This window comes from Notolepis coatsorum (assembly GCF_963971535.1).
Source record: "Notolepis coatsorum genome assembly, chromosome: 6".
Lineage (NCBI taxonomy): Eukaryota > Metazoa > Chordata > Actinopteri > Aulopiformes > Paralepididae > Notolepis > Notolepis coatsorum.
Window position 1 is genome coordinate 179,240,257 of NC_140170.1, and position 27,883 is coordinate 179,268,139.

Here is a 27,883-nt window from a genome sequence, read left to right on the forward strand (position 1 = left end):
CAGCACTATTACAGCTCTTACATTAGTTAGTTACAAATTACATTATATCTGGATTAGATACAGCAAGAAGCATTATGCTGCCCCATCTGTGGATCTGTCGAAAGCATTTGACAGTTGATATTTGCTCCAAGAAAAATTCTGCACCCCCCCCCCTAAACATACACCTATGCAGACAAGCAATCATTTGGCTGTTAAGTTGTAATATGTCATCATTTGGACATTACGTTGTCAGTCGCTGGACAGAACAAGGTAACAGCATTACAGCGATTTATATACATTTACTGTGAGGTTAAATAACTAAATGAGAACAGATTTGAGATTTGACATGTTTATTTAGAACAGATTTGAGACATGACAAAATAACAAGACATTCCCTTTTGATTACCCAGACAGAAAAAAACTGGATCCACACAGACAGGACTTCCATGAAGACCTGGATCCACACAGGACCACCACCTGACCCTAGAAGCCAGATCCGTGAGACCAGCAGGGACGAGATCTGGACCAAAGTTAAAGATCCGATTGTGTTCCTGTGTTGAATCAAAGCCCTTTCATAATGTGCAAGCAGCTGAACTCAGCCATAATTACAAGATATACTCAACACTGTACATCTCCATTCTCCCATCCACAAACACAAAATAAAAAAGAAATTTAAATAAAAGCAACCAGTAGAACAGCAGCAACAGCAGTGTGGAGCTACCAGAGGCCTACTTCCGCGAGGGATAATCAACGAGTAGGTGTGCGTTAAAACAGTTCCAAGGCACAACATGGAGGCGGAGAACCACCGGACGCACAGCGGCGGTGGTTGCCTCTGCAAAGTGCCTTAAAACCGCTTAATGCACACCTACACATCAGATTATTTTGCTTATACCAAGGCCACTTATAACAAAATATGTACCATTCATTCATAATTGCAACATAAAAATATAAAGAAATATGTTATTTATGCTTTGTTCACCGCTGACTTTCATTATAGTCCCTCTGCGCCACCTTAGTAACTTCTTGACAACTACCCGTCTTGACTGATGCCAGTGACCCAGGAAGATTTATGCCAGTAAACCTTTCAGTCAATAACTTTGCTTATGGTTAACAAACAAGTGAATATGATCCGACGGTACAGTATGTTTGACAAAAAGGCTGGCTTGCTTACCAGACGTCTCATGGTCAATAACTTTCTTCCACATCAAATATGTGTGGTATCAGTCAGTCAGTCATAGCCTCAATTCATTGTTGCGAGACATGGTTATCATTAGATGGTATATGTATGTATGGTTAACCAGACCTAGTTATCATTAGATGGTGTATGTATGGTTAACCAGACCTAGTTATCATTAGATGGTGTATGTATGGTTAAACCAGACCTAGTTATCATTAGATGGTATATGCATGTATGGTTAACCAGACCTAGTTATCATTAGATGGTATATGCATGTATGGTTAACCAGACCTAGTTATCATTAGATGGTATATGCATGTATGGTTAACCAGACCTAGTTATCATTAGATGGTATATGCATGCATGGTTAAACCAGACCTAGTTATCATTAGATGGTATATGCATGTATGGTTAACCAGACCTAGTTATCATTAGATGGTATATGCATGTATGGTTAACCAGACATAGTTATCATTAGATGCATGTATGGTTAACCAGACCTAGTTATCATTAGATGCATGTATGGTTATTAACCAGACCTAGTTATCTTTAGATGGTAGATTTATGTATGGTTAACAAGACTTAGTTATCATAAGGTGATATATTTATGTATGGTTAACAATACCTAGCTATCTTTAGGTGGTAGATGTATGTATGCATGGTTAACCAGACCTAGTTTATCATTAGGTGGTAGATGTATGTATGCATGGTTAACAATACCTAGTTATCTTTAGATGGTAGATGTATGCATGTATGGTGGTTAACCAGACCTAGTTATCATTAGATGTATGTATGGTTAACCAGACCTAGTTTATCATTAGGTGGTAGATGCATGTATGCATGGTTAACAATACCTAGTTATCTTTAGATGGTAGATTTATGCATGTATGGTAGTTAACCAGACCTAGTTATCATTAGGTGGTAGATGTATGTATGGTTAACCAGACCTAGTTATCATTAGATGCATGTATGGTTAACCAAACCTAGTTATCATTAGGTGGTAGATGTATGTATGGTTAACAATACCTAGTTATCTTTAGATAGTAGATGTATGCATGTATGGTGGTTAACCAGACCTAGTTATCATTAGATGTATGTATGGTTAACCAGACCTAGTTTATCATTAGGTGGTAGATGCATGTATGCATGGTTAACAATACCTAGTTATCTTTAGATGGTAGATGTATGCATGTATGGTAGTTAACCAGACCTAGTTATCATTAGGTGGTAGATGTATGTATGGTTAACCAGACCTAGTTATCATTAGATGCATGTATGGTTAACCAGACCTAGTTATCATTAGGTGGTAGATGTATGTATGGTTAACAATACCTAGTTATCTTTAGATGGTAGATGTATGTATGGTGGTTAACCAGACCTAGTTATCATTAGGTGGTAGATGTATGTATGGTTAACCAGACCTAGTTATCTTTAGATGGTGTATAGGTGGTAGATATAGTATTATGTATGTATGGTTAACCAGAATCGGGTGGTTGTCATTAGTGCAAATCATGTGAGGAGAAGTGAAGAGGTGGACTATGTCTCCCCAGCAGGTGGCCTCTCAGAAGGGCATCTTCTTGATAAAGCGGGAGAACATGGCAAAGGCAGCGATGGGTTTGTCCTGAGGGACCATGTGACCGGAACCCTGAGGAGGAGTCAGACGGTTAACTCAAAGTGTACGTGGTCACATTTCAACTAATAATCCAACATTTACATATACATTTATAATAATTAACCGTTTTGCTAGCCTCTTATCACCAACTAATATAAACACAATAGTGATTCTCATACCTAGTTCATGAATGCCTTTACATTTGCTGTTCTACATATTGGTGTCTGCCTGTCTGGTCCAACTCTTGGCTGCATCCTATACTGTAATGTCTACTCCTACATAGGAACCTAGTAGCTGACTCCCACCTAAATGGACAATATAGACTTACCTTATGCATACCGCACCTTATGTGTATACTGTATACTTAATCAGATCATATATTTAGCATTTTTAGATATTAGATTGGATTATTAGATTATATATTGTAACTATATTTATTGTAGGGTAAATATGACCCCATCTCGCACCTTGTTGCCGATATGCGCATGCATGTCCAGAGTTAATTATATTGTTATATTGTTTAAACTGCCTTTTTATTCTCCATCTCTTATCATGAATTGAAAATGGGGGACCGTGATGTAAGTCTCTCTGGTCTGCATCCCCTTAACAATTGTGTGTATTGAGCCGTACTGTATTGTACCCATTCTGCAATCCGTTAACATTTTCAATCAATGGTAGGACATTCCTTAGGATGATAAGAGGATGAGGTCACAGCACCGACGGCTCTCACTGAAGCTATACAGCACCGGGCGGCAAAGCTACTTCTTAACAAGCAATCCCGTCTCCCAGTGGAAATGGGAGAAGCCATTTTCCTGTGCTTTACGTAACCAGCGGCAACAGTGGTTAGTTTGAAGTAAAAGTAACTCAGTGCAGTGCAAGAATGCTAGAGCGATGACCTCTCATCAGAAGAAAATTTTATCCTAAAAACAATAATCTTGCAGATTATTTTTACCAATTTAAGCATTCTGTATTGGCAGTAATTTACCAGCAACTTCAAATGTAAAAGAAAAATTATGATATGTATGACAGATTCTTAGATACGGATGATTCCCCATTCAAAGAGATAGTGGTCGGGTCTCATTAGTCCCGGTTATCAAATTGGTGGCAGAGTGAGAGACTCCTTTAGACTAACTCTGGTTCTACTGTTTACCTGTAGAGTGAGATACTCTCCTTCAGACTAACTCTGGTTCTACTGTTTACCTGTAGAGTGAGATACTCTCCTTCAGACTAACTCTGGTTCTACTGTTTACCTGTAGAGTGAGATACTCTCCTTCAGACTAACTCTGGTTCTACTGTTTACCTGTAGAGTGAGATACTGTACTTTCCTTCAGGCTAACTCTGGTTCTACTGTTTACCTGTAGAGTGAGATACTCTCCTTTAGACTAACTCTGGTTCTACCGTTTACCTGCAGAGTGAGATGCTTTCCTTCAGACTAACTCTGGTTCTACTGTTTACCTGCAGAGTGACAGACTCCTTTAGACTAACTCTGGTTCTGTTTACCTGTACAGTGAGAGACTCCTTTAGACTAACTCTGGTTCTACCGTTTACCTGCAGAGTGAGAGACTCCTTTAGACCAACTCTGGTTCTACTGTTTACCTGCAGAGTGAGAGACTCCTTTAGACCAACTCTGGTTCTACTGTTTACCTGCAGAGTGAGATACTCTCCTTTAGACTAACTCTGGTTCTGATTACCTGTAGAGTGAGATACTCTCCTTTAGACACTCTGGTTCGACCGCTTACCTTGACAGTGAGGAAGGCGATGTTGGAGAACTCCTTCACGAATCCCCCCACCTGCTCACTGCCACCGTCGATGTAGACCCAGGGTCTCCTCTTCACCTGCACCTGAAAAGACACAGCTCGTTATCTTAACACTTTAATCGCCGGGAACGCCGTAACTCGTCTTTGCTCATTCTGCCGAAGACGCCGTAACTCGTCTTCGATATCAATATTTCAAAAATCTGTGATCTAAATCATATTTCTCCTCCGGGGACCTGAGCTATACTGCTGAGCTCCACTCAACTGTCTAACGGTTCAAGAGCGCCATCTGGTGGCTGATCGGCAGATCGGCCAACCGGAAGTGACGCGCCAAACAGGAAGTGCTCATCCATATTTCGTCCGGGCACTCGCGATCGTTAACCGGATTCCATCTCGACACACTGGATAATCAATTGCTCGCCCTAACTCAATAAACAATGTTATTTGGACGTATATAGTATTATACAACCTGGACATGGTTAATCTAGATCAACATCCCATAATGGAAAACTGTCTACTCCAAGCTGATCGTCCAACGGCGCGAGGAAGATACGGTAAGATCCAGCGTTATTTTCTAATGTGTTCCATATAAACTGCTCTGATGATCATATGACCCACACTAGATGAATGATATAACGTTGCCCACGGAATTATAAACGACCCCCCGCCCATCCGGTCATCATCAGATGATACGTAGTAACTTCTAGAAGTACCTCCAGTTGAAATTTTTTATCTGGCACCGATCGCTACCAAACTGTATTTGATCATCAATATAATGCATTTGGGGCTATAAATCAAGTTCTGGAGAAAGCTGCAGAAAACGATAAAAACATATTTATACTTTAGACCGTATTTTAGTATGAATATGTGAATGAAAAAGTATAACGTTGCTACACCCTGAACAATATATATAGGACATTGATGGGCCATAATAATGTCAATTTAGCAATAGAATTAAAAAAGTTATAGCCCTGCAAAGAAGGGGAACTTCTCCATAGACAAATAGAGCTGGCTAGGGATGGTAAATTATGAATTTAACCATGGCGATCAAAGTGTTAACACTTTGGTTGCCTTGGGTTAAATTAATGATATACCATAGGTTGCCGGCTCTATTTGTCTATGGAGAAGTACCCCTTCTTTGCATGGCTATAACTTTTTAAATTCTATTGCTACATTGCCATTATTAGGGCCCATTCAAAGTCCTATATGTATTGTTCATTGTGTAGCAACGTTAAACTTTTTCATTCACATATTCATAGTAAAGTATGGTCTAATGTATAAGTATTAGGGCTGTCAGTTTATCGCGTTAATTAGATTAATTAATTACACAGCAAATTATTGCGTTATGAAAATTAACTCAAAATTAATTACAATTTTTTTTTTTTTTTTTTTTTGTATCTCATTCATTCCATAAGAATGTAGAATACACATTTACAGACTTTTTTATTTTTTAATATGGTCCATTTGCATGTTATTGGTATCTGATTCTAGGGACATCTATGAATCTCAGGGAATGTATTCCCAGTGTCAGAAATACTGTGGGCTAGATCCACAAAGAATGGATTGCACGGTGCAAGTTGCACCCTGGTCTGCATCCCCTTAACAATTGTGTGCCGTACTGTATTGTACCCATTCTGCAATCTGTTAATAACATTTTCATTCAATCAATCAATCTGCGCTGTGATTGATTGAATGAAAATTTGAGTAAATTGTAATGAACCAAATGAGAATATAAATAAAAAAAATGTTGTACCTTTGACTGTGAATAACACCATGCTCAAATTGACCAGACCTGAAAAATCGAAGCAAATTAATAGATGGAAGATGATTAAACAGAAGGTTTTGTAGATACAGTACTGAATTCTGCCATCCGGACACATGCAATTTGAAATATGATTATATAATATAGAATATCAGGCATAAAATGGTTATGCGATTAAAATGCGATTAATTAGATTAATTAATTACAAATCCTGTAATTAATTAGATAAAAAATGTTAATCGCCTGACAGCACTAATAAGTATGTTTTCATCTCTTTCTGCAGCTTTCTCCAGAACGTGATCTATAGCCCCAAATGCATTATATTGATGATGCAATACAGTTTTATGGCAATCAGCGCGATATAAAAAATTCCAACTAGACTTACTTCTAGAAGTTACTACACGTCATCTGATGTTGACCGGATGGGCTAGGGGGCGTTTATAATTCCGTGGGCAGCGTTATACCAATCATCTAATGTGGGTCAAATGTTGATAATAGCAGTTAGTATCGAAGACGGTAACGTTACACGCTGAAACTCACCCCAGTCTCCGCGCGCCGTTGGGCGATCATCGTCGAGTTGAAATCTTATCATTATGGGATGTAAATTTACCCGGTCCATCTCCAGCTTGTATAATGGTATATACGTCCAAATCATGTTGTTTATCGAGTTATTGGCAATCGATCACTGTGTAGTGTGACGAGCCAGAGTCGCGGGACCTATAGCGAGCGCCGGAAGGCATTACGGTCGTCTAGGACAACCTCTATTCAACATCCTGTTTGGCGATTGCGCCGATCGGCCACCAGATGGCGCTCCTGAACCGCCAGAGAGCTCAGTGGGTCCTGCTGGTGGATCTCAGGCCAGCGGAGGGGACATATGAATCCGATTGAGCATGGCCAGCAATGACGTGAAAAGACGTTTCATGGCAGTCAAAGTGTTAACACAATCCAACAATGGTTCATGCATTATAAAACAAATAGGCAGGAGAGTGCTTTTTACTTGCTGCATCACATTATATAGAGTCCGATGGCCCACTATCAGATTGTTACCTTAAGAATCACAAGTATTGTGGTAAAACCAAGAGTGATCCGTTTAAAGCACTATCCTGTAGTGATCCAAATAAAGATCCCTATCCACTCCAGCAGTAATCCGTTTAGACCCCTATCCAGCTGGGATCAGGACCGACAGCTGGTTTCCATGGTAACCTACTTCCTGATGCAGTGACTCGACGAACCACTCGTCTCCCATGAAGTTACAGGCCATGTCCACGTCTCCATTGTACACCAACACACGATAGCTCTGTAGAAGATGGAGACACGATGATAAAGACCGAGGAGACAGAGACACGATGACAAAGACCTGAGGAGACGGAGACATGCTGATAGTTCTGTAGAAGACAGAGACACGTTGATAAAGATCCGAGGAGACAAGAGACACAATGATGATGACCTGAGGAGACAGAGACGATGACAAAGACCTGAGGAGACAGAGAGACGATGATAGTTCTGTAGAAGACGGACACGATGATAGTTCTTTAGTCGATGGATATATAACTACTGTATCAGTTGATGGATATATAACTACTGTATCATGACTGTACAGGCCACGTCTACACATAAACATGTCCTCAACCAAATAATTACATGAATGAATGAATAAACAAACACAGACCAGAGCTCCCAGTAGTTTGAGGTATTGCTTTCGGACGTCCATGTAGATGCGTCCGTAGTTCAGGTTCACCTCCGAACTGAAACGGGAAAGTATTTTGTATCGTTTACTATAGTAGCTAGCCTAGAAGGGCAGAGAGCTGTAGAGGGTAAGGACTACGGTTCAATAGTTCATTTATAGTTAGAGGTCAGTCACCTGCAGATGGCCCAGTCTAGGGCCTTGGGACTGATGTGGATGGCTCCCTTGACGTAGGGGTTGTTGAGGTAGAGGGTGGAGGGGGTGGAGTTGGTGCAGGGAGGGTCCAGACGCACGCGCTGGTACAGAGATGCCACACTGCGCAGCTTCTGTAAAATAAACGACACTTAGCGCCAACACCATAATGCTGCATAGCATTGTATTAGTAATACACCCTAATGCTGCATATCATTGTATTAGTAATACACATTAATGCTGCATAGCACTGTATTAGTAATACACCATAATGCTGCATATCATTGTATTAGTAATACACCCTAATGCTGCATATCATTGTATTAGTAATACACCTTAATGCTCCATAGCATTATATTAGTAATCTAATCTGATCTCCAAACCCCCCGAAATTGTGATGTCACTGGTTTTATACCAACCCCCAGGCACGCGTCTGTACCAATGACATCAGACTGAGCTGGTTCTAGTCAGATTAACCTGGTTCTAGTCAGACTGATCTGGTTCTAGCTCGACTGACCTGGTTCCAGACTTGAGTCCACTCATGGTTGAGGAAGTTGTTGCCCAAGTCTCTGATCAGCAAGTGGCCCTGGTCAATACTAGAATACAGGACGGGTAGAGAATAGTAAAACATACAGCATTAAGATGCCAATACGAAAACATAAATTACAACATTAAGATGTTAGAACAGGGGTGGCAAACTCCATTACTAAGAGTGACGAAATAAAAAATACATTTGATTGTGGGCAGACAAATAATAATGTCTAAAAAAAAGGTACAATTTCCTGAAGTCACTTGTTTAACTGGTCATTTTGTTTATCTATTCAGTTTGTGCACCAACTCATTATGTTGTTGTAAATGCACGTCTGTTGATTCTCTGGTGCCACAATGAATACAATGAGGGCCGTTTAAGAGGTGGGTAAGGAGGCATCATTTATGGATAATTGGCTTATTATACATTTATTTTTTATAGATTGAAATTACATATTAGGATTTAATTATTTACCCACAAGAGTTTGTAAGATTAGCATGGCCCTGGCCTATTGGAGAACAAAGTCACTAGTTCTCACTTTCAAAACTATTATTAGAGTAGGTAAGTGAAATTAATTATGCATTTTGTAAGATAATAATAATAGCTATTCAGTTATTACACCACACTAGTTTGTAGGATTAGAAATCCTAGGTTAAACTCGTCTTGGCTCGGAGAACTCAGTGGAGCATGTGTGGTTAGGATTAGGAGGTTAGTGGGATTAGGAGGTTACTGTAGGTGTTATGGGGATTAGGGGATTAAGTGTTAGTTATTAGGAGGCTTTAGGGAGTTTGGGTGGTCAGTCAGGAGGGTTTAGGGATGTTAACCCCCTATGATCATCTACTACTGGTTTATTGAAGGTTCCCAGCAACAGCCAAAAGAAGATCAAGGATGCAGCCATTGCTAATTACACACCAAAGCTATGGGACACTTTATTATTACCTATAGAATTTAGGGAGGCTAGCTCACTCACTAAGCTTTGTGACTAGGGATGTCCGATATTATCGTCCGATATTTGCATTAAAATGTGATATCGGAAATTATCTGTAAAAAGAAAAAAAATAGCTATTTTTTACATTTATTTAACCTTTATTTACCCAGGCAAGCAAGTAAGAACAAATTCAGATTTTATTTATTGTCAAAAGTATGCATAATGTTGTGTTAATTCCACAACAAGAGATATGTAATGTTAATTACCGGTACCTGAAATTATTCCGTTTTTGGGGGGGGGGGGGGGGGGGGGGGGAAACGCTGCATACATCGGTATCGGTTGATATCGGTATAGGAAATTAAGAGTTGGACAATATCGGTAAAAAAGCCAATATCGAACATCCCTATTTGTGACCCAAGAACCAAGGGTAGGCATGTGTGGGTATCAAACAGGAAGAAAGACTGCCGGGTTTTAAACTTTGTAGGTATCAAACAAGAAGGAATACCGTCAGGTTTAAAAATGTGTAGGTATCAAACAGGAAGAAAGACCGTCGGGTATTGTTATTGTCATTTTCTGTTTTATGTCCATTTTACTGCTGTAAAGCACTTTGGGCTGCAATTCCTGTATATATACAGTTAGCTCACTATTATCTGACCTCCTCGTCCTGTTCAGGGTGGTTAGAGGTTAGGGTTAGCTTACCCTATTCTCTGGCCTACTCCTCCTGGGCAGGGTGCGTAGAGGTTGTACATGTTGAGTCCTGAACTGTAGACAATGTGCTGGACCTCTGCGAGCTGAAAGGACAGATAGTTTAACATGCAATCAAATTCCAGATTAAGATTTTAAGGTATCACATTCAAATTCCTCATCAGACGTAATAATTAAAGATGTATAAGCTAACAGATAAAATAGTAAAGGGAAAGGGAGAGCTTTTGAAAGTTCCCAATGAGTCTGGGAAAGCTGCATTTTTGGAAACATTTGGATGTAATTACCGTAGGGAGAGAGTAGAACAGTGATGAAGCCATCAGGTGGATGATGAACAAATGAACCGGACCGAAGAGGTTCATTGGTTGTTTGAAGTTGGAATATAGCCAGTTGGCGAACGTTTTAATTTGTTCTTGGATGCATGTAGCCGGTTGGCAAAGTTTTGTTAACGTTGTTCAACGCATTGCTGACATCAATAGCGAAGTGGTGAGTCTGATTTATTATTATTTGCTGGTGTGGGGTCGCCGCTGCCCTGTTCTGTTGTGCTTTCATTATATAAATGTTGCTCTGCTCGAAATCTGATTTCTGTTTTCTGTTTGTTTGTATAGTGACCGAGTAGGCTATTGTGTCGCGTGTGTGTGCGTGTGTCAAAGAAGATTCCATATAGCCTTCAATACGTTTTACGAGGCTGCCGTGTGAGTCAGTCTAACGCGAGCACTGGGAATAGACGGCATTCTAATAAGAAAGAGCGAAACGGGCTACGTAATGCTTCGTTAGTTTATCACAATATGCGCCTATCTGTTATTTAGGTAGACCTATTGGACATTTTCGTTTATTTATTAAGTTCATATAAAACCATGTTTCGAATATTTAAAAAAAAAAAAAAAAAAAAAAAAAATGTATGTCTAAATAAAAAGATTCTGGTTCTCATTCGGGCTAGGGCTTCAAATGTTGCATTACAGTCGGGCTTATTGTCGGGCAGGGCCTGAAAGTCATGGGCTCGGGCTTCATTTCAAGGCCCTTGCAGACCACTAGTTCCAATAGGGCTGTTCAATCTACTTTACAGTCACAGCAGTTCTACTACATTACAATAGAACATAGCGACAGCTACCAATAACAAACACTTACGTTTCTGGAGCAGTTGGGATTATGGTTGTTGTAGAAATCACACTTCCCCTCTTTACAGCAGTACTTCTGAAGGTCCAACCACAGCCTAGCAGCAGAAAGGTTGCCATGGTTACAGAGAAACATAATTCCCAGTGCAATGCTGCAAATTCAAGCTTTTTGCTAATGTTTGGAGCAATATTTAGCAGATCTTCTGAATGGCCTCCACGTATTTCTTCCAATCTAGTCTACAAATGTAGCCAGACAAAGTATTGCTGACATTTTAAACAATATCTTGTCCCTTTCCTGGTAAGAATCAACATTAAGCCAACAAAAATGGTAATGCCAGCAGGTCGTTTTCTCAGAGACAACCCCTCACTGTAAAAACTATGCAACACAATGCTATTTTCACAATAGGTCCGCTTTATATTCTAAATCAACAGAAATGTGTAGTAGGTTAAGATGGGGTTCTAAAGATACCTGGTTCCTAGTAGACCATGATAGTAGGTTAAGATGGGGTTCTAAAGGTTCTAGAGAGATACCTGGTTCCCAGTAGACCGTGGTAGTAGGCGAAGTAGACCAGGGAGTTGTCATTCATCTCATAGCTGGCCATACCGTTCCCCACCGCTATGCCCTGCATGGAGACAAACATTACCCACTGAAACACCACGCGCACAAACATTACCCACTGAAACACCACACACAAACATTACCTACTGAAACACCACGCACAAACATTACCCACTGAAACACCAAGCACACAAACATTACCTACTGAAACACCACGCACAAACATTACCCACTGAAACACCACGCACACAAACATTACCCACTGAAACACCATGCACACAAACATTACCTACTGAAACACCATGCACACAAACATTACCTACTGCAACACCACGCACACAAACATTACCTACTGAAACACCACACACAAACATTACCTACTGAAACACCATACATGATGCACACAAACATTACCTACTGCAACACCACGCATGATGCACAAACATTACCTACTGCAACACCACGCACACAAACATTACCTACTGCAACACCACGCACACAAACATTACCTACTGCAACACCACGCACACAAACATTACCTACTGCAACACCACGCACACAAACATTACCTACTGCAACACCACGCACACAAACATTACCTACTGAAACACCACGCACCAAACATTACCTACTGAAACACCATACATGATGCACACAAACATTACCCACTGAAACACCACGCACACAAACATTACCTACTGAAACACCACGCACAAACATTACCTACTGAAACACCATGCATGATGCACACAAACATTACCTACTGCAACACCACGCACACAAACATTACCTACTGCAACACCATGCACACAAACATTACCTACTGCAACACCATGCACACAAACATTACCTACTGCAACACCACGCACACAAACATAACCTACTGCAACACCATGCACACAAACATTACCTACTGCAACACCACGCACAAACATTACCCACTGCAACACCACGCACAAACATTACCTACTGCAACACCACGCACACAAACATTACCTACTGCAACACCACGCACACAAACATTACCTACTGAAACACCACGCACACAAACATTACCTACTGAAACACCACGCACACAAACATGACCTACTGAAACACCACGCACACAAACATGACCATTTTACAGGCAGTAATTCCTCCTCGTAGTAAATAGAATTAACTAAGTTGAGGCTAGCACCCTCCAGGACCCTCTCAGCCAGGGTTGGGATGTAAACATAATTACCTGTAAATTGAGGCTGGCGTCCTCCATGACCCTCTCAGCCAGGGTTGGGATGTAGATTCCTGCGTAGCTCTCTCCGGTGAGGAACAGCTCATTCTTACTGAACTCTGGAAACAGCCGGAAAAACTCTTTCAGGGCCAAGTAGTTGTTCATAGACACCTGCAGGGTTACATCAGATTATTATTATTATAATACAGAATTGAGGGACAGAAAAACTGGACATTGTCTGCGTTTCCAAATAATTACCAAGTCCCTTAAATGCAGAGCAGTCTGAAACAGACTAGTAGTCTAATAAATGCCTTTAATGCAGAGCAGTCTGAAACAGACTAGTAGTCTAATAAGTGCCTTCAACACTTTGGGTGCCAGCAGGGGGCGCACGATTTAGTGCTTGAGTGCCAGCGCTGTAGTCAATGGGAGGGCGAGCACATTTGCCAACGCATAAACTATATCTTAAATTATGGCTATGTGTCTAATACGCCCGTCGCTTATCAATGACTTGCTTGCAGTCAACATGTACGAAACAGATTTTTATTTTTTTTTTTCCCATCTGTACATTTTCGTTTTATACCATTTTGAAAAACGCTTGTTTTTGGAAATGTCCGGAAAATAAAAAAGATCTGTGATAAACGCCCTTTAGTGGAATACACAAAACGTGTATTTTTCAGCCTATTTATGAATAGTTTTCAAATAAACGCTAGATTATCGATAGTATATGTGTACTTATGCACGCTAGAGAAGCGGGCTGAAAAATCGATTATCTATTTCCTGATCAGCACACACACACATACATAGGGGACACGTTGATATATATGTGAAAAAACTCTGATTACCCCAAGACTGGTAAAATAGATTCCTTACCTCAGATCAGATGTTCTCCAAAAAGATTATTCCAATTCCTGATCGCCATTCCAAATATCGATCGCATTTATTGATCCAACGCTGGGTGCTCGAAACACATTCCACGCTGTTCTGAGGGACCACAATGACTGCAATCGGCTCGGGTTACATGCCTGACAAGTAAAATGTGGATTCCGGATTTTCTTTTCCCCATGCATTTTCATTCAGTCCAATCCAAAGGGTGCATTACCATCCGGGAGACGATAGGGGGCGGTATTTCCCTGTTCGAGCTCAAAGCCAGTCCCAATGGTAACGGGAGGCTAGATTGATGAAAAATGAATGGAAATCGCTAATAAAAAAAATAACGATTAAATAACGAGATTTCTCGTCTCGTATGGCATGAACTAACGAGTTTCTCGTGGCTGGCACTCAAAGTGTTAAGGCAGAGCAGACTGTAACAGACTAGTAGTCTAATATGTGCCTTTAAGGCAGAGCAGACTGTAACAGACTAGTCTAATAAGTGCCTTTAATGTAGAGCAGGCTGAAACAGACTAGTAGTCCAATAGTCTTACACAACTCCCGCTGCATCAACAGAGCACAAAACATTACAAAGGACAGCTCACACCCTGGCTTCCACCTGTTCGACCTGTTGCCATCGGGTAGGCGTTACAGGTGCATCAGAGCCAGAACAACAGGCTCAGAGACAGTTTCTTCCCCAGAGCCATCACCACCCTGAACTCTAACATGCACTAATAACTCACCTTTCCCCCTCCTCCCACACTGTGCAACATCCTGATGTGCAATACCCACCCACTACCGTCTGACACTGATTGTTATTTGTGTATTGTTATTCTGTATATTATACAGCAGTGGTTCTCAACTTGTCTAGCCTCGGGACCCAACATTTTCATGTCATTAAGTCACGACCCAAATTTTTCAACCACTATGATTAAAAAAAGAAGAAAAATGCAGTAATACGCAATCTTTCATGCACTGTTAACATGAAATAAACAAAGAAGTGCAACAAAAGTGCAACTAGGGCTAAAAACCCAATGAAATAAAATAAATAATATGCTTCTTAGCAGATTTTTTGGTTAACATAACAGACCTACAGTAAGTTTGGGGGAACTAATGGGATAACTGGGGTTGCAAAAAAAGTGCAACTAGGGCTAAAAACACAATGAAATAAAATAATAATAATAATTAATAATATATCCTTCTTAGCAGACTTCTTAGCTTAACACTTTGACTGCCGGGACCCGTCTTTAGACGTCTTTGCTGGCCATGCTAAAGTTGCCGGAGGACGCGTTACGTCGTCCTTATATCAATATTTCAAAAATCTGCGATCGGATTCATATGTCCCCTCCGCTGGCCTGAGATCCACCAGCAGGACCCACTGAGCTCTCTGGCGGTTCAGGAGCGCCCTCTGGTGGCCGATCGGCGCAATCGCCAAACAGGATGTTGAATAGAGGTTGTCATGACGACCGTAGTACTTCCGGGCGCTCGCTATAGGTCATGGGACTCTGGCTCGTCACGCTACACGGTGATCGATTGGCAATAACTCGATAAACAACATGATTTGGACGTATATACCATTATACAAGCTGGAGATGGACCGGGTAAAAATATATCCCATAATGATAAGATTTCTACTCAACGATGATCGCCCAACGGCGCGCGGAGACTGGGGTGAGTTTCAGCGTGTAACGTTACCGTCTTCGATACTAACTGCTATTATCAACATTTGACCCACATTAGATGATTGGTATAACGCTGCCCACGGAATTATAAACGCCCCCTCGACCATCCGGTCAACATCAGATGACGTGTAGTAACTTCTAGAAGTACGTCTAGTTGGAATTTTTTATATCGCGCTGATTGCCATCAAACTGTATTTCATCATCAATATAATGCATTTGGGGCTATATATCACGTTCTGGAGAAAGCTGCAGAAAGAGATGAAAACATACTTATACATTAGACCATACTTTACTATGAATATGTGAATGAAAAAGTTTAACGTTGCTACACAATGAACAATACATATAGGACTTTGAATGGGCAACGAATAATGGCAATGTAGCAATAGAATTTAAAAAGTTATAGCCCTGCAAAGAAGGGGACTTTCTCCATAGACAAATAGCGCTGGCAATCTATGGTATATCATGAATTTAACCTTAGGCAGCCAAAGTGTTAACATCCCAGGGAACTAATGGGATAACTGGGGATGTTGTTTGCTCCTGACAAGAGTCTCAAAGTCTGGGGTGATGGTAGACAAAGCAACTCTGAGGTCATGCTCAATGTCCAATCTGTTCCTCTGCTTGGTCTTCAGCTGGACCAGAGCTGAGAAGCCACTTTCACAAAGATAGGTAGTGCAAAAAAAAATAAGTATATATATATATATATATATATATATATATATATATATATATATTTTAAAAAAAAATTCTCCTTTGTACTTTATTTTTTACACACATCCACGCCACGACCCACTCAAAATGGCACCGCGACCCACTTTTGACTGTAACATTGTCTTATTGTATAGCATTTAATGTTTCTGTATAGTATTTTATGTTTCTCTTTTATTACTGCATCTTAAGTTGAGTCCCAAATCTCGTTGTATGCAAATATAGTGACAATAAAGTACAATCCATCTAATAAGTGCCTTTAATGCAGAGCAAGCTGAAACGGACTAGTACGTCTAATAAACTGTTAGATGAGGCAACCATGAAATCAGTTTTGGATAACACGTTATTTAAAAAATTGAATGATAAAGACGTTTTACTGTGAAATTCTAAATAAACTTTAAAAAAAAAAAAAAGGAAGTTTCCTTGCGAAACGGACCTCAGTATCATTGGTGGTGTATTTCTTATCATCAGAGTAGGAGAAGCCGACCCCTGGTGGAGACTCCAGGTACAGCACATTGGCAATCTATCAAGGGAAAGCACAAAACACCAGTTAGCGTCACATAACCAGACCTACATTCACACTTGGTTTTTAGCACCGTTTGCATTTTGTACTTTAGTTTGTATAGTGTTTGGCCTTTATTGTTTTCGTGTATGAAGCACAATCTCAGGGGGCTCATACAGAACCAAGCATTTCACTGTAATGTACATGTACCTAAGGTACCTTATATGTGACAAACTGACGAATAAAACAAAACTTGAACTTCCTTCACGACCAAACTTTGTATCGTTTCATCCAGAGAAAAATTGCAAACCTTTTGTTCAAAAGACAAAAGCCACATGGTGGACAATCATTGACACCATCAGCCCCTCAGTCCTCCTGAGCGCTCAAGTTACGGGCAGACCACAGTATGTGCGCCTACGGAGCCGTGTGTGTCAGACAGACTGGTCAGCAACACCGGGGCCCCGCAGGGGACAGTCCTCTCTCCCTTCCTCTTCACCGTCTACAGTACACCAACGACTTCCACTATCGGTCAGAGTCCTGCCACCTTCAGAAGTTTTCTGATGACTCTGCAATAGTGGGATGTATAAAGGACGGTGACGAGAGGGAATACCGGGAACTGGTAGTGGACTTCGTCACATGGTGCGATAAAAACCACCTGCAGCTAAATGTGGCGAAGACCAGGGAGCTGGTGGTGGAGCTGGGGAGGAGTGCACCTGTGACCCCTGTTTCCATCAGGGGAGTCGATGTGGACATGGTTGATGAGTACAAATACCTCGGTGTGCACATAGACAACAAACTGAACGGGTTAAAACACGCAGAGGCACTGTACAAGAAGGGCCAGAGCCGACTCTACTTCCTCAGAAGGCTGAGATCCTTCAATGTCTGTACAAGGATGTTCTATGAGTCGGTGGTGGCGGGCGCCTTCTTGTACGCTGTGATCTGCTGGGGCAGCGGACTGAGCGCAGGGGACACAACCAGGCTGGATAAGCTGGTCAGGAAGGCCAGTAGCGTGGTTGGGGTGGAGCTGGACTCCCTAGCGAGGGTGGCAGAGAGGAGGAGCCTTGCTAAGCTCCAGGCCATCAGGGAAAACCCGTCCCACCCAGGGTTTCCGTTAGAAAATATTAGTGCCGGTCTCGGTGTCTGGCAAGATTTCAATCTGCCGGTCAAATGGGAGAAATTCCGGTCAGAGTTTATCGAGCTTAAAAACAATTGATAGGCAGGCTAAAGAATGACATCCTCAAGGCATGTAGATTTATAATATTTTAACTTAAAACTAGGCTACTTTTGCGTATAGTCATTATATTCCAAATAAAATAAGTCCGAGACTCCGTGCTGCTGCTGACTTTAAAATCAAATAGGTGTCTGTGGGCAGTCGGCCCGACATTAATAAACAGCAGTGTGTTATAGTCACATTTTTATGAGCTAACGAATTCCGTTATATTGGACATTTGTATTAATTATATCAAGCGAGAAATTTGGCAGAGAGAGACGGCAACATTATCGTTAAATATAAACGTTGCGTGATGACTATTATATCTCCCCCTCCCAGTCCCAACGAAGAACATACCAGTAGTATGCAACTGCAGAGCCAGCGGCGCTCTCATCCCGGTCTGGGGACCGCTCAGCAGCGCCCCCCACCCAACAGCTGAATTGCCAATGGCTGAATTAGAGTATTGCACTGTGCGCGCACAACTGCTTCAGCTCTGCGGCTCTGCAGCTCTGCAGTTGCATGCTTCTCGCAAATCTAGCTCCCGCAAATGAATCTCGCTTCATCAATAGCCGTTATCAGAACACTACACACATCGTTGTCATTATTAGACCTGCTTGGTGAAGCAACAATGAAGCAAATGTAACTATTTTAATACAATTCAAATTGTGCTTAGAGGGAATTATTTTCACCGGACATTATGACGGGAGAGATTAAATATGTCGGACTTCAACAGATTTTGCCGGTCAAAAACCGGTAATTACCGGACAACAGAAACCCTGCTCCCACCCACCACTATACACAGACTTGGCTGACAGGAGGAGCATGTTCAGTGCTAGGCTCACACTACCTAAATGCAGCACTGAACGGCACAGGAAGTCCTTCATTCCAACAGCCATCAGACTATACAATGCATCACTGTGCCTCACTGAGCACAGAGTGACAGTTACCATTAGGGGTGGGACGATACATCGATCCAGATCGATATATCGATCTATTATCAATAATCAAATAGGATCGATGCAACGTAAAAAGATCGATTCATATTGCGATACTCTTATTTTGAAAATCCCCTCATGAGCATTTCTGCCCGGCCGGAACAACAAGCTCAGCGCAGCTCCGTGTGTAGACGTTAGATAGTATTGCTTCAGAGTTCGCCTATTTTGCCCGAAATAAGTGCCTGTTGTTTTTTCCCCACAAGGGGTTAAATGCATCTAACATGCTTTCCATCCTCTCCATTCCTTTATGCCCAATATGTCGCGTTAAATACCGAAATGAACGTTGCGTTAGCGTGAGCTAACTATGCTAAGTAGGGATGTCCCGATCGTCGATCACGTGCTTTTCAGAGTATCGGGGATCGGGAAAAAATAATAAAAATCGGCAGTCAAAAAAAGAAAAATTTTATTCAACAAACATGACCATGTCCACGTCTTAAACTCATACGGAGGCCTTAGTTTTGGTTTTAAATTACATATAATATATCATCATTAATGTATTTATTGTCACACAGAGCAGAATAATTATCCACAACAAACACATTCCCCTTTAATTTTCACCGTTGCAACAAACATTCCCTTTAATTTAGACGCTACACGCTACCACATCACAACAACAACACGTCGCTCCCGAAACACGGTTAATATCCACTGACTTGAGCAGCTAGACTTAATGTCAGAGGTTTGGAACTAAGCATTTTAAAATAGAAAGTCAAGCCAGTTGCAATGTTTGCAAGGAGGAGATTCCGCGTGGAGGAAAAACTCATGAAGCAGCAGGCTGGAGGCGAAGTTTTCACCTGGAGGATAACGTTACGTGACTGAGGATTATCGTCGGCGTTTCAGACCAGAATGGACCATTACGTAAGTCGAACACTGAATGTATACTAATGTGCAAACATATATTGAAACTTTTAATATTTCTCATATGAAGCAGAAGCACATTTCTCAGGGTGAATGTAATAACAAAAGCCTCCGCTCTCGCGCCCCGGACTATTATAGGCAACAGATGGGCTTGTCTCGCTCTGCCAGTTTCTGACAAAAATGCGTCAAAATTGATTACTAATGTGAAAGATCGGATCGGAAACGATCGGATCGATAGATATTTAAAATCACATGATCGGGATCGGATCGGAAGCAAAAAAAGGCGATCGGGACATCCCTAATGCTAAGCACTGCAGCTAACCATGAGAGGAGAGGAGAGAGGAGAGGGGACTTGGGAAAGAGCAAGGGTGGGGGCACTGGGCAGTCTACCTTTCTGTGGGGGACTGGGTTGCGTGAGGGGCATTGTGTGTGTGTGTGTGTTACTGAGGATGGACAGATAATGTTGATATTTAAACATAATATATGTATTCATGATCATCATGCAACATAAAACAATTGTAGGAAGTTTGGGAGAGGAAAGGGTTTTAGCTTGCGTGTTGTGAGTTCCAAAACATTTGACTTAAAGTTTAAAGCTCAATATATAAAAAGTTAACAGGAGGTCTATTTGTATTAAAAACAATAGATTGTTTTTCATTTAAATGTCTGGAAGAGCTCAAAAATAAAAACATCAATTGATATTTCCGTAGCCTTTTTTTAGTTGATCTAAATGTGACTGATTGTGTTAAATGGGCACATAATATCACCTCATATCGATCGCAGGCACCTGAACTCGAATCGTATCGTGGCAGACTGTGATATCGGCAAATATCGTATCGTTGTCCAAAGAATCGATATCGTATCGTATCGTGATGCAACTGGTGATTCCCACCCCTAGTTACCATCTTCCTGGACTCTTTTGAAACAGCACTGTGCAATATTACACCTACTGTAGACTTCAGTATATTTTATTCCATTTGTATTCTATTCTTAGGCAATTTGATTTGTTTTGTTAATCTTATTCGTGACCTGTTCCGTCTAAATGTTTAACACAATCTGCGCCGGAAACTAGTTAACTCGTTATTGCCCGCCATGCATTCAGCGCCAGAAACGAGTTTACTCGTTTTTTGGATCGTTATTTCATTTATTCGCTATATCTATTCATAATTCATAGCTGCAGCCTCTGGTATAGCCTTCAGACCCTGTCTGAGCTGGCAGACAGTCAACACCGCCCTCTACTGCAAGGCGGAGCTATTGCATCTCATTGAAAATGGGCTGGTGTGTTTTAGGAGCCGATCTGAGCCGGGCGGGCGGGGTTTAAATGAAGCAATGACACTTGCATAACAAGATGGATAGTCATATGAATGTTCAGCTCAAATGAAGTGTTAGAATCAGCAGCAGCCAACAGGTGTACAACGTTGACTTAGGGCGCTTTCACATATAGTTTTGGTGGACTCTGTGCGGTTCGGGGGGTGACGTTGCAACATTGTTGCATTCTTCATTTGGTTCGTCTGCATTCACACTGCAATTTGTCAAGCGCACCAAACTTTCTGAACAATGTCACGCGGACTATCTGAGAAAATGAACTCTGGTCCGATAGTCCGGACCAAACAGCTCTGGTGTGAAAGCACCCTTAGGCTATCGCTAAATGAATCTACCTGCAATTTAAGGGAAGATTAAGCAGAAGTTTAAAATGGTTAAATATTTGTTTTTAAATGAACTCACCATGTTCCAGGCGTAAGGGTTGTACTCCAAAGACATGCCGTCATCCTGGATCTGAAACCAAGATTCAGTCACCGGCAACCACCATGTTACAGTCATGAGCAATGACTCAATTACACAGAAATATTTTCAGTTAAGTAACTTTGCTGCCCCCTAGTGGTTAATATTCCCACAATCCTGCACACTCTGCTCCACCCCAATTGATGATGTCAGAGTACCTTTGGGAGGTACTATCAAAGTCTGTCTAGCAAAAACAGAGGTACTCTGACATGACAGATTGGGGGCGGAGCAGAGTGTGCAGCAGGGTAAAGATATCAACCAGTAGGGGTCAGCAAAATTACCACTCCAGCGGGGGATTAAAGGGTTCAAGAGGTTTGATTGATTGAAAACTTTATTAAAAGATTGCAGAATGGGTACAATACAGTACGGCTCAATACACACAATTGTTAAGGGGATACAGACCAGAGAAAGACGTTTGTCTTGTTTACATCAGCGTCCCCCATTTTCAATTCATCATAACATTTATGACATACAAATATACAGTACTGTTTAAGAGACAAGAGTTTCTAAAAAGAGAGGTTAAAGAGGTTCCTCACCAGGAAGGGTCCATGTTCTGTGAGCAGTCCATCCAGAGAGCTGCAGCCTGGACCTCCATTCAGCCACAGAACCACAGGGGAAGTGGCAGGATCCTTCTGGGACTCAACAAACCTGCAGGACATAACTATCATTTTATACTGAACAAACCTGCAGGACATAACTATCATTTTATACTGAACAAACCTACAGGACATAACTATCATTTTATACTGAACAAACCTGCAGAACATAACTATCATTTTATACTGAACAAACCTGCAGGACATGACTCGTTTTATACTGAACAAACCTACAGAACATAACTATCAGTATTCACAAGCCCAATTACTTAATTAAATTAAAAAGAAAAGAAAAAAATGCTTCGTTGACGGTCACATTTACAAATGTAACAATGCAAACAAAGACAATGTAAATAAAGACTTGGTTCTTGTACTAACCAGTAGTAAATAAAGACTTGGTACTTGTACTAACCACTAGTAAATAAAGAATTGGTTCTTCTACTAACCACTAGTAAATAAAGAATAGGTTCTTCTACTAACCAGTAGTCAATAAAGAATTGGTTCTTCTACTAACCAGTAGGGGTGGGACGATACATCGATCCAGATCAATACATCGATGTAATTATCAACAATCGAATCGGATCGATGCGATGTAATAAGATCGATTCATATCGATACTCTTATTTTGAAAATCCTGTGGCGAGTCTCATATCCGCCCAAGAACAACAGCAGTAGCTCCGTGTGTGTAGATGTTACAGCATAGCATTCTCCCTTTCTGTGTGTGTGTGCGCGCGTCTTTGGAAAGACCAGATGAGGTCAGAGGAGTTTGATGTTTAAATGTTATTTAAACATAAACAATATAATACATAATACATGTAGGCCTATACATGATCATGCAACATCAACAAATTGTTGTAGGAACGGTTTGGGAGAGGGAGGTTGTGAGTTTTGAGTTCCAAAAAATGTAGCTTAAAGTTTAAAGCTCAATATATAAAAACTTGGCACTTTACAGTGAACAGGAGGTCTATTTGTATTAAAAACAATAGATTGATTTTCCTTTAAATGTCTGGAAGAGCTCAAAAATACAAATGTCAAATGATATTTTCATTACTTTTTTTTGTTGATCTAAATGTTACTGATTGTGTTAAATGGGCATATGATATCATCTCATATCGATCGCAGGCACCTGAATCTAATCGTATTGTATCGTGAGAGACTTTGTGATATCGGCAAATATCGTATCGTTGTCCAAAGAATCGATATCGTATCGTATCGTATCATGATGAAACTGGTGATTCCCACCCCTACTAACCAGTAGTCAATAAAGAATTGGTTCTTGTACTAACCAGTAGTAAAAAAATAAAATAAAAAAAAGTGGTACTTGTACTAATCAGTATTCAGTAGTAAATAAAGACATGGTACTAACCAGTAGTGTAGGTGCTTGGCGTCAGCCACAGTCAGGTAACCAGAATACTGTTTGAAGCTGGGTTGTTTCTTAAGACCAGGAAGGTATTTGATCTCATCGCCCTCTGGTGCTCCTTCAGACCAGACCACCGACACCAGCACCACCATCAGCACCAACCAGGACATCTGGAGGGAAAGAGCCAGACTCATGTCATATTATCACCATCAACACACCTTGCTCATGTTTCATAGTGTACTATACTTATTTAGTGTCATTTAGTGTATTTTATTTGTTACTGTACTGTACGTGTTTTTTTTATTGTGTTCTACCTGTAAAGCACTTTTGGGTGGCTTTGTCATTGTAAACGTGCTATATAAATAAAGCCGACTTGAGTAATGTGCCTCTTTCTAAATGTGAAGTTCCTCACTTCATTATTGTTCGAATACAGTTGAAATGAACATCATGACCCAAATATCTTTTATGAAATATCTTTAAAAATATTTTTTTTAAACAGAATAAAATCTGGTGTCCTCAATGAACCTGGAGAATAAATAAACTCAGCATTGTACAGTACTAGTTGTACAACAGTCTACTTGTACTACAGACTAGTTGTACTACAGTAAATGGCTGCATTTATATAGCGCTTTTATCCAAAGCACTTTACAATTTGTTCCTCACATTTTACCCATTCACTCACACACAGAGCACTTAGGCGTTAAGTGTCTTGCTCAAGGACACTTCGACACGCTGCCATGGATTACCAGACAACTGCTCTACCTTCCGAGCCACCCGAGTCGCCCCTGTCTAGTTTTACTACAGGCTACTCACTAGGTCAAATAAATCATGTCACATCACCCCCATCCTAGCTTCCCTGCACTGGCTCTCGGTAAACTCCAGGATACATTTCAAGGTCCTGGTGTTCGCCTACAGAGCCCTTTGGACAAGCGCCCCCCCCCCCTACATTAGCAAACTCATCCATCCACTTTCCTCCAGCCGGTCACTGCGGTCATCACATCAGGAGCGCCTGGTGGTGCCAAGGGCCAGGCTAAGAACAAAAGTGGAGAGAGCTTTTGCGGCGACAGCCCCAAGGCTCTGAAATGCCCTCCTCCCCCTAAACCTGAAAACCACTCATTTTTAAAAGGCAGATAAAAATGTACCGCTACATGCTGGCTTTTAAACACCTATAGCAGTCTTTTCTGTTCGTGTATTTTTTTTTGGTCTATTCTGTTTTAGCTCATTTTAATGTTTTATTCAAATGTTTCCTCTTATTGTATTTTACTGATGTTCATGTTATACATAAACTGTTGTAAAGGACTGTGCACTCATGCCGAGTAGAAATTGGAATCATCCCTTCAAGACAAGGCCAAGTCAGCTTCTTCCTCCCATCAAACCAGATAGGATCATCATTATAAAGGAAATAGATAAGCTGATGATCCGAGTGCTACTGATGATCACAGTTCCTCATCTGTAGACCTTTAACGGTTGTTGATTCATTTGAAAAGTAAAATAGGAGTGAAACCATTCTACAGCGATACAGGTATAAGCATTGTATTGTTTAAGTTTATTTGGATCCCCATTAGCCACATCAGTGCTCTTCTTCCTGGGGTCCATAACACATCAAATACAGTTACAGACTTACATTATACACTCAAGACATTCACATGGCATACAGACAAATTAAACAACAAGACGTGCTCCTAATCAATTCATAATACAACACGTTTATATCAACCAATCAGCTCAGAACTCGGCAAAATCTGCATATGGCTCGCTGATAAACTATCATTACACATGGGCAAAACAGAGTCCATTCTCTACGGTTCAAATAACAAACTCATCAAGACAGACGGCTTCTCAGTTACAGTGGGTGACAATATTGTCACAAGGAAAGAAGATATTAGCTACCTGGGTTCCATCCTAGAGGCTAATCTTTCCTGTGACAAAATGGCATCCAATGTAATAAAAAAGTCAACCAACGAACTCGATTCTTGTACCGGATCTCCTCTGGTAAACAAGAATACCCTGAAGACTCTGGCAGGAGCACTCATTCAAGGGTACTACGACTATGCTTGCACCTCATGGTACCAAAGCACCTCAAAGGCACTAAAAACCAAATTACAAACATCTCAAAACAAACTGGTCAGACTACTGCTTGACCCGACTCCTAGAACCCACCTCACCCCTACCCACTTGACAACCTAGGATGGCTTAGAGTAGACGACAGAGTACAGCAACGTGCAATGGGCCTGGTCTACAAGATACACTACACGACCAAGGTACCCATGTACATGTCAAAATACTTCCCAAAGGTCAGTGAATACCACAATCACAACACCAGAGGGAGCTCCACAAATCATGTTAAACCCAGATTCGGCTCAAACAAGGGACTAAACACGTTTCGCAATTATGCCACATCAATGTGGAACGCCCTACCCAAAGCTGTAAAGGAATGTGTATCACTACCCACTTTCAAAAACACTCAAAAAACACCTATGGGAGACTGCAATTCGAAACTGGCCCCTGTAAATGTCCTAACACAACCCCCTCCAATGTACAGTAAATTACCAAGTATGGTCTTGTCAATATTCCAATGTACAGTTTTGCTTGTACAGTTGTACAGCGTCCCCCACCCACCTCCAATGTACAGTCCCCCCCACCTACCCAACCTCCTCCAATGTACAGTTTCTACGTCAAATGTATATACTTTTTTTCTGGACTCTTCTCGTATCACAGTACTGTATTTGCAAATCTGGTATGTCATAAATGTATAGATGTAGCAGTACTGTCCATCTGTCATGTATGTCATATATGTTACGATGAATTGAAAAAGGGGGACCCTGATGTAAACAAGACGAAAGTCTCTCTGGTCTGCATCCCCTTAACAATTGTATGTATTGAGCTGTACTGTACCCATTCTGCAATCTGTTAATAAAGTTTTCAATCAATCAGTCAATCTTCTAATAATATATCCATATCAGACACATACATTTTCATTTACACATATCCCCATCTCCTTATCAGACACATACATTCTCATTTACGTACGGTACACACCTTTAATATCCATTAGGGAATGTCAAATGTATCTGGTTGAAAATATTGTTTTACCAAGATTCTGAAACGACCTTTACTATTCTCCTGGTAACATGTATGGGAAGAGAGAACTAGTATGTTTCCATTCCTGCACACCTCGGAACATGACTTTGTGTAACTAACACCTCGTGCAGAAGAATGTCTGGTGGAATGGTCGTGTCTGTCAAGACTTATGAGAGATAAATTTTTATACAGAATTGAGGGGATCTTTGTAACAAGAATATTCATAGTGATTACAATGCGTGAGTAGAGTAAACTATTTTTGACAAGTAACCAAGTTAAACGAGTTAGTTTAGCTTGATGGTAGTTAGTTTAAGTTAGTTGTCTTATCATCAACACAGAAACACTAATCACAGCTAGTTTTCTGGACTGTTAAAGTCGTTTGAAGTCTAACACATGGACATCGACACGAACCATAAAGCGTTAAAAATACACGACTTCTAAAACAAAGACAATATACAATGTATTTTTCAATCAAATGCTCAGCTTTTCGTTATCATACCTCGGTGGTCTCTTGTCTTCTCTTTGTCTTTGGACAAACAGGGTATTGGTTTCTTTCAGCCCAGCTGCGTTATTATAAATAAGCAACCAGGAAGTGATTGTGAACGATCATGTGACTGAGCTACTTATCTCGTGCCGAGTCGACCTGTCACGTGACCACAATGTGGACCGTGGACTTAATAATAATAATAAACGTTATTTGTATAGCACCTTTCATACAAAAATTGCAGCTCAAAGTGCTTTACAACAGAAAAAGACATATAAAATCACAGTTGTTCACATTAGGATCTAACATCCCAATAAATAGGCCACCTTGTTTATGGTTTGATTCAGTTTAAAAAATAGACAATAATAAAAAGAATGAGATAGAATAGACAGAGTACATTTGTAAAATAGTAGAATATAATAGACATAAAATGAGCACATAAAGTGCAGACATATATAAAATCACAGTTTTTTTTTTACAGTGCAATAAAATAGTTCTGTTCTCAGTAGTACTCATTTATATACATGTATATCCCAGTTTAATCACTTGTACATTGTATAT

At 40.7% G+C, this 27,883-nt stretch overlaps 1 protein-coding gene across 2 annotated transcripts; it reads right to left on the bottom strand.

The window, feature by feature from the left end:
• Positions 1-312: 312 nt before the first annotated feature.
• ctsa (cathepsin A) lies at positions 313-27,416 on the bottom strand. Of its 2 annotated transcripts, XR_014619819.1 has the most exons (16): positions 27,338-27,416; positions 23,764-23,927; positions 22,338-22,449; positions 21,745-21,795; positions 16,894-16,980; positions 13,216-13,371; positions 11,966-12,057; positions 11,448-11,532; positions 10,317-10,408; positions 8,678-8,756; positions 8,146-8,294; positions 7,954-8,029; positions 7,492-7,581; positions 4,508-4,609; positions 1,578-2,801; positions 313-1,361 (listed from the first exon to the last, which is right to left on the bottom strand). XR_014619819.1 is itself a non-coding variant. In XM_084316872.1 (15 exons), exons 2-15 carry the CDS (start codon positions 23,925-23,927, stop codon positions 2,718-2,720), a joined length of 1,419 nt encoding a protein of 472 aa, XP_084172998.1. In that variant the 5' UTR covers positions 27,338-27,416; the 3' UTR covers positions 313-2,717. The 2 variants fall into 2 exon arrangements, 1 of the variants encoding a protein (XP_084172998.1); XM_084316872.1 differs by having other exon boundaries at positions 313-2,801.
• Between the last annotated feature and the right edge of the window lie 467 nt (positions 27,417-27,883).